Raw genomic sequence first — 8,555 nt, 5'->3', positions numbered from 1 at the left:
TCATTGAAGTTTGCCGTCTTACTTTTTTGTATTTAATGAGAAATTTTATCAGATATCTCTCTTCGGCATAACTTTTAATTAGTCTAAAGGCATCTCCATACTTTTTAAAACTCAATGCATTTATAAATTTCTTTCACGTTAATGAGATACTGAGGAGTTTCACTTTTTAGTTTACGTAGCGTGGAGACTAACCGTGTGTTTGCTGAACAAAAAAATATTTCAACCAGAAATAAGGTAAATGATAAGTTAGAAAAAAAAACTTTGAACATATTTCGTTTAATGTCGAATGTCTAATTAGAGCAGTGGTCAAAAATGAAATTTCTCTTAAAAAGAAAAGCAATAAGACACACTGAGTCACACGACAAATATGACTACTGACGCGGCATTTGCTTTAAAACAACTACTGATATGATAAAATCGAGCTATTACTGCAAGGAAGCGGAGCATATGGTGGGCAGCATTTTAATGCCGTCCTTGGAGACGGTCTTCACTTGGAAGTTGGCAAGGTTCATGAACAGCCGCAGTTGAACCTCACGCACGAAACACATCAGCACCTCGTATGCATCTTTCTCTGATAAATCTATAACGAAAGATGAAAACTACCTAGATATATGGAAGTATAAGAAGCGAGATTGTTGTACTAAACTTACCAGGTCTATAGTAATGGTCGAGAATGCCCCAGCTGAGATATCCACCGAGACCGTGCGCGGCGTAGGGCACGCGCAAGCACGCCCCTAGAAAGTCCATTGTGTACAGCTGGCACCCACTCTCCTCGTCGTAACCCGCCACCACGATATTTAACATATTAGGTGTCTACAAGAAAATATTAGATAGAGATTCGTTCTAGAAACAAAAAATAAGTTTTTTTTTTATAAGAGAAGGGGGCAAACGAGCGGCACGAACACCGAAGTGATCATCGACGCCCATGAACATCCGCAACACTAGGAGAATTGTAAATGCGTTGCCGGCCTTTAAAAAAAATATACGCTCGCTTCTTGAAGGACCCTAAGTCGTACTGGTTTGGAAATACCGCCGACAAATTAATTAACATGTGATGTGGATTGACCATTTAAATTTGTTTATTTCTTTATACTGACCAATAAGAGACATATATTCCAAGATTACTGAGAACAAACTAAAGTAAAATACACTGTGATTGGAGTAAATAGGTGTGTCCCGTTTCAGTCTCTTTAGATATGGCCATAAAATTACGCACTGTAAAACTCACTCCTTTGTGCAGCGCCTCTAGCATGTTGGTTCTCGCGAAGTGTGTGACGCAGGCCGTGTTCAATCCATAGTGGTTCTTCAGTTTGTACAACTGAGCGTTCTTAGATACGAACTGAGCGAACTGCGTCGTGTCTCCCAGGTTACCGTTCAGACCTATCAGTATTGTATCTGATACTTCATGCAATTTGTTGCTATCTATAAATTAGTAACTTATATTATTGCTGCATCAGATTAAAAAAATATAATCGCGGATAATTTTTTGTTCCGGTTTTATAGTTTGCGTAAAAATGTTACGGTTCAGGATATTGACGACGGTCCAAAAATAGGACTTGATGAGGATTCTTCCAGATATCTTTGTCTTCGGTTATTTGAAGGAGTAGCATAAGAAAGGCTAACCAAAATGAGAAATTTATTTTTTTAAGCCAAAGAACTTGGCTATAAAAAACCAGGAAATAAAATCCTTGTCTTATTATCCTCTATAAGGAGATGAAAAAGTTAGTTGCATGGACCCTTTTAAAAGAATGTCTGTTATAATGAAATAATGATAATTCACATCTTTATAATAGAGGGGCAAGTCAGCTGCGCGGAGACTGCGACCTTGCGTTGAACGTTCCATTATCTATAAACTGATAAAGTTTTTGTCGAGCTATTTGAAGATATTTGCACAGTAATAGACGCTCCCAGCAAGTGGTTAATTACTTTGAAGAAACTTAAAAAATGTTATGCCATAAAAAAAAATTACAATATTTAGCTCTATTCATGAGAAAAGAAGTAGTGAGAATATTTGTGATTATTGATAATAATAAATAAATAACTAAAGAACATACAACTTTAGTATTTAAAAATAAAACGAGTTATTAAATTAAATATGTCTAACCAGTCTTTAACAATAAAACGCTTTGTGTCAAAGTTTGGTCAGCAGCGACCATAACATAGTCCTTGCATTGGATTCCTAGTAGACATTGAAATAAAATTTCCGTCATTTTTTCCGACAAACAGTAGATGCAGTAACTTTAAAACGTAAGAGGTTATAAAATACCTTTTAATAAATAAATGCTCAAAAGTAGTTTAAAAAATAAATAAAATCTGATTGCATAAAGTGACAAATATATATGTCATTTATTGACAACGTCAAAGTCTAAAGTGACGTTTGAATAATCGTTTTGAAATAAAACACAAAATAACTATAAGTACAACGAATGTATATTCGAAAAGGTTAATTTATAATCTACTAGCTTTTACCCGCGACTCCGTCCGCGCGGAATAAAAAATAGAAAACGGGGTAAAAATTATCCTATGTCCTTTTCCTGGTTCTAAGCTACCTGACCACCAATTTTCAGTCAAATCGATTCAGCCGTTCTTGAGTTATAAATAGTGTAACTAACACGACTTTCTTTTATATATATAGAAGATAACAAACAAAACATGCATACATATGTGATATTGTAAAGTGTTCTTAATTATCTGTAGCCTGCGATTGTATCCGAGCGGAATTATATAAGACTTTGTTTTACATGCAAAATTTTATCGACAACCTTTGAGCCGTTCTAGAGATATGTACCTTCAAACACATACATCCACCCATCAATCTAAACATTCGCATTTATAATATTAATAAGATGTACAGAGAGTTTAAAAAACTAATTTACATACCGAGTCGTTAATAACGGTAATAAAGAAGTAAAAAATTCAAACATTTATAATTCAAAATGGCGTTTCGTAAAATTCGTTTATGAAAGTACATTCGTACATTATCTTTACAACGTATACACTATGTCCATAGCATTGGAAAATAAATATTGACGAAACATTAATAAACTACATTGTAACCTCTAAAATGATTGGAATAGATATAAAGAGGCCTCTCTTATTCTTAGACCATGTCAAGTTTTTTTTTTATATTATAAGGTGGCAAACGAGCAAGCGGTCACCTGAGTCCGCCTAAACAGCGAAGCGACCGCTGCCCATAGACATCCGCAATTGCAGATGCGTTGCCTACCTTAAATTGACAGAGGAAGGGACGCACAGAAAGACGATATATCCTCTTCCTATGAGTCCCCTCCTCTGTCAAATCCACTCCACCTTTTCATGCTTTCCTTATAAGAAAAGGGTGGGAAGGGAACGTGGAATAAAATTAGGCCTCCGGCACCACAGTATTGCTCCCACTTCACGCCTGTCTTCCGTGTGGTCGTGGTATTGCACCGGTCCATTCGTGCACCCAACAAAAATTGTTGTTGCGGGATCTACCACTGTTGAAGTTTTGCTAATCGTTTTTATCATGTATTTCCTAAACGAAAGCATATTGTTTTCTATTGTCTCTCAAAAACTGTGATAACAAAACCCAGTTTTTTAAGATACCAATATATCGATGGGCCCTATGTATAACGGCCAAAGTAATAAATTGATGATTTTTACTTTTTTATGTTAAAAGCTACCTCTTAGTTTAGTTAACAAAATGAACTAAACACAAATAAACATTTACAGGTGTAACCGCGATTTTCTGCTAAAGTAAAAGGGCCAATGCGTCATTTTTTCCTACATGGTTTAACTTTGGAAGCCTGTCTTGTAACGTTGTCTATTTGCACATTGGACCTTTTTCGTAGGAGCCATCGATATGTAAACTCGGTCGGAAGTTTGCAACATGTAATCAAAACGTAGTTACATATAAACCTTTCCGTTGAACATCAAGTTAATGCAATTCCGGAGAGATCTGTCCCAGGTCTCCGTGTAGGTAAAACATTGTTGCGTAAGCACTTGTTTGTTTTTTAACTTTCAATTGAGCTTTGCAGAGCGCAATTTTGTAATGAAAGTGGACAGAATGCGAACATACATAATGTGACATACTGTTTGGTACATAATTAATAATTCTTAACTTACTAATATTATAAATGCGAATGTTTAGATGGATGGATGTTTGTTTGAAGTTATCTCCAGAACGTCACAACGGATTTTGTGAAATTTGGCATAGATGTAGAACATAGTCTGAAAAAATACATAGGCTAAGGCTAAGGCTAAGTTTTGTACTTCCGCGTGGAGGAAGAGGACGGACAACTACTTATTTATAAATATGTAATTAACAAATTTTTCAAGAGGCTTATGTTAGCATTATATTCAGTATTTATTGCTGTTGCCACTAATAATGGATAAATAACAGAACGTCATAAAATAATGGCTTGACAAATTCATAGAAAAAAATAGCATTTTATCGAATAAATAAAGTGATATTTTTAACATACAACGAGAAAAATACATACATGTATATCGTGAGGTTATCGAAATGTTTAAGCTAAGATAATAATATTAGTGACTGTTACCTCCTTGTGTCACACCTGTTTTCAACTTAATCACTGTTATGTAAGCTGCATACATTTACTTATTCAACGTTCAATTTATTGTTTTTTAAATTTTCGTTCCGCTAATAATTACGTAAATAACCTGTCTCAATATTCGTACACGTACGGTGACCGCATCTGCAGGTATTTAAGAATTATTTCGGTATTACATCAGATGTCGTATCAATGAGACGTGTACCAATTTCATAAGTAACTCGATTTTCCACCTTATTTTGCTTGTACAAACTAGCCGTCGCCCGCGACTCCACCAGTGCGTGATTAAATAAAACGTAATTAGTAGCCTATGTGTTCTTCCAGTCTATGCTTTATCTCTATGCCAAATTTCATTGTGATCCATATAGTGTTTCTGGAGATACCTTCTAACATCCATCCATCCATCTAAACATTTGTATTGTCAACAAACATTGTCTAAACAAATGCTTAAAACAATTACTTTTCTATTAATGGTCACTGTTTTTCTCACACATGAGTTAAAAAAATATCCTTTCAGTTAAAAAAATTAGGCGCGAACTATTTCAATCATTTATGTGCAACTCAAGCTTATCATTCATCATTCAAATGGTTGCATATTGTTCATTCGTTCATCTTGATGCTACGTCGTGGGAATCTCCCGCGCGCCCTCTGCTGGGAACATTTGAGCTCATTCCCATTGGATATTGTTTGAGTTTATCGCTTAAAATTAAAAGCTCGCGTTGGTAAAGCCGAGGTCAATATTTGCGTGCATCGTGTGAAGATGCAGCAGATAACAGATGCAAGTTTGCAATACACATTAGTAACAATAGTTGTAGTTACTAATGAATTGACTAGATTAGCCCTAAACTTGTATTGTGGTATAAAATATTAATAACTAAAAAAAAAACGTATACATTTATTTCATCATGGAACTTGGTATCAAGAGAGACGAATTTCTTATTTTATTTCTTTCTTATTTTCTTCTATTTGAACGTATCATTCATAAAATTTCATTCATCTATCATTAATAGAAAAAGTCGGTTGTCGAGTTAGTAGCAGATTTAGATGCAAGAACGACCCGTTCCACCGGTGCAACTTTACGACCACACTGATATGACTTAGTTCAGAAAAAAAATATTCTTAGCTTAACAGTGGTATACAACTGTTGTCAACAACAACATCGGTTGCGAATGTCTATGGGTGGACGATTGCTCGTTTGATATCTTATAACATAAAAAAATATATATATTTTAACATAATTTATTTTTGTTACAGATCCTATCAACATGGCCAGACTGATGTCACAAGTTAATTAAACTAATTAGCATTATATAGTTCTTACTTTAAGCAGTGTTATTGTGCGTGAAAATGCCGGACACACTCTCTCTATCTACCGGTGTCAGTCTGGGCCTACTGGCCGGCATCGTGTCTGGTGTCTGCTATCTCATGGCTAATGGAATTAATTGGCCTAGGTATGTTTTTTTCTCAATATTTTTATTACTTTCTATAGACATGGTTAATAATTGTCAGTATTTTACGAAATATGATTTCTTCTACTTTAAAATCGAATAAAGTCATTTGAAAGTTAATAAGAATTCTTTCTTACTTTCTAAAGATTTACGACGAAAGCGCTAGGAGTTTAGTAATCTTAGTAAAACTTAAATAATTCCTTTAGCAGTTTTAAAAATACAATATTATATTATTTAGAAAACCAATTTTTGTGATTTAACGATAAAATAATAAAAATAATCATTGGTATAGGACCATTCAAAAAGCAGAACAAATTATTTTAACTTAACACAGCGTCATCTAGCGGCACAAACTGAAAGTAAATTTGAGCTTTTTATATTTTATCTTTTGAACAACAGATGGCGTTATCTACATAATTTTTGCGATCGTACTATTATTTGGTTGCAAATAATTGTTTTAATTTTTTTTGTATAGGTATTTATTGTGTTGTAATAGTACATTTAGTAATTAATATATGATGTACATCATTCATTAGTCAATATAATTAGGGCTGAACAAGAAAAAACGCCTTATCTAAACGACGTATTTTCTCAAGTATCGTTTTCATTAGACGTTAGCGCCCGCATGCGTTTGGCGATAGTCCTTACCTTTCTTTACCGCGTCTTATACTGGTCAACTGAGTTCCCGCAGGATGCTTGTTTTACATCAATAATTTCCATTAATCGCTAGCCAGTATGTGAGAAATACCCGCATTCTGTATAACGACTAAGTTGTCGACTAATTGAATTTAGCCCTAAGCATTGTTAATACTGTGTGCCTCATAATCGCAAATGCTGGGAGCGAGCATGCTGTCACCTGTCAGTGTGACGACAATGCGATAGCGGCGCCGCAGTGCTTTTGGAAGTCGCATCCGAGCGTGACGACCCAGCGGCTAATTATTACTGAAAAATTTAGAAATAGCTAAACTATACCTTAATTACTCAAACGATAGTCTCATGCCTATTTTTTTTGTTGCAATATTCAAGAGCAGTAAAATAATAGCAAGGAAGAAGATATGTAAATGTTATTTCTGTATCTACGTCACACACAAAAATAAATTAACAGAATTAGAAGCCAGCGCCTACTTCTCGTTTAAAAAAGTTAGTTACTTTTTTTAAACGAGAAGTAGGCGCTGGCTATGATGTCTACTTGTTCAAAGCTCCTTAAATTGTTTTAATTTCACTACGTTTGTCGGAACAACATCACGTTTTTGGAATTCCTTTCCGCTTTCGATAGCGATCCTAAGCGTATCTTACGAAAGTTACGGCACCAATGCAGTACAGTAAACAGTAATAGTCTTTATAATTTGAAATTACTAAATTTAACTATAATTAGTAATTAAACTATTTCATTACATTCCCTTTCCAACTTTAAGATTACATTTATCTTATAAGAAGCCATATAAGTAACAAAAAAAGACCTTAGAATCACTGATTTTGCCTGAAGGTTTGTCTTCATAACCTTACAGTATGAAAGACTGCTGTCTATGAGTCATCAGTCTGTTCATCAGGAAGACGCGTACGACCACCAGTCTGTCTGTCAGTCACTTTTTGTCACTACACCGTTACGTACGCTTAGAAACAGAGCGGTCCACTTTTACACTATTTTAGAACATTTTTTTTATTATTCTGTGTTGTACTATGAATGAAGTTGTGCAGTGAATTGTGTTGTGTTTATGAATTAATTATTCACTTGTTTAATATTAAGGTAATTCAAGTATTTACAGTTTATATAAAATTATCTTTATATTTGTTAATAGGCTTAATTTTTTATATTGTCTGCTATTATAGGGAAATTAATAACTCTGCAGAAATAATTCTCCTTGTATAGGATTGGTTCGTATTTTTTTTTCATGTCCATTTTTGATAAAGTTCGTACCTCTTACCTGAACTCTACGATAGCTAAACGTCATCAGTTATGTATTCCATACTTGATATTCGATTGAGATAAAGTAATAATTATAAAACACTAGCTGTCGTCCGCCACTCCGTCTGCGCGCACTTAAAAAGAAAAAAACTTAATTAGTAGCCTATGTGTTCTTCCCGACTATGTTCTACATCTATGACAAATTTCATCGAGATTCATGCAGCCGTTCTGGAGATATCTTCAAACAAACATACATCTAAACATTCGCATTTATAATATTAATATGATTGATCAATATTTTTATCATTCAGCTACTGATCATGCTTTATTAAAAGTAGATAAAGGTAAACTACTTAACTAAGGTACACGTAACAAATTTTTAAAATGTAATTTATTGCTTAGTACGATTTAGTCCTACTGTACTGTGCGGTCGAGATCTGTTAATTTTAATACAAAACATTATTCTAATAAAATGACTAACCGTTGGTTTCTAAGACAAACCAAACCAAAATCTCTGTATAAAACATATCGTCATTCCTGTTATTATCTTTGACAATACAGAGATAACAATATGTTTCAAACGGTGATTTTGGTTGGAAAAACCCTTGGTAAGAGAGAACTCTCAGCTCTTCAAAAATGAAAATTGTA

The 8,555-nt window shown here is 34.2% G+C and overlaps 2 protein-coding genes across 2 annotated transcripts in view; one reads left to right on the top strand and one right to left on the bottom strand.

The window, feature by feature from the left end:
* Window positions 1-355: 355 nt before the first annotated feature.
* LOC106710459 (proteasome subunit beta type-2) lies at window positions 356-4,684 on the bottom strand. Its single transcript, XM_045684401.1, has 4 exons — window positions 4,542-4,684; window positions 1,229-1,422; window positions 651-813; window positions 356-580 (listed from the first exon to the last, which is right to left on the bottom strand). Exons 1-4 carry the CDS (start codon window positions 4,594-4,596, stop codon window positions 426-428), a joined length of 567 nt encoding a protein of 188 aa, XP_045540357.1. The 5' UTR covers window positions 4,597-4,684; the 3' UTR covers window positions 356-425.
* A 1,201-nt stretch (window positions 4,685-5,885) lies between these two features.
* The window catches only part of LOC106710485, a 51,515-nt gene continuing 48,845 nt past the window's right edge, over window positions 5,886-8,555 (top strand). The window contains exon 1 of the mRNA XM_014502551.2: window positions 5,886-6,004. Coding sequence (XP_014358037.2) covers window positions 5,901-6,004 — 104 coding nt within the window. The 5' untranslated portion in view covers window positions 5,886-5,900. The remainder of the gene's footprint in view (window positions 6,005-8,555) is intronic.

Source organism: Papilio machaon, chromosome 2, assembly GCF_912999745.1.
Source record: "Papilio machaon chromosome 2, ilPapMach1.1, whole genome shotgun sequence".
Taxonomy (NCBI): domain Eukaryota; kingdom Metazoa; phylum Arthropoda; class Insecta; order Lepidoptera; family Papilionidae; genus Papilio; species Papilio machaon.
Note: the sequence above shows the minus strand (reverse complement) of the source record. Positions and strands in the feature narration are given on the sequence as shown.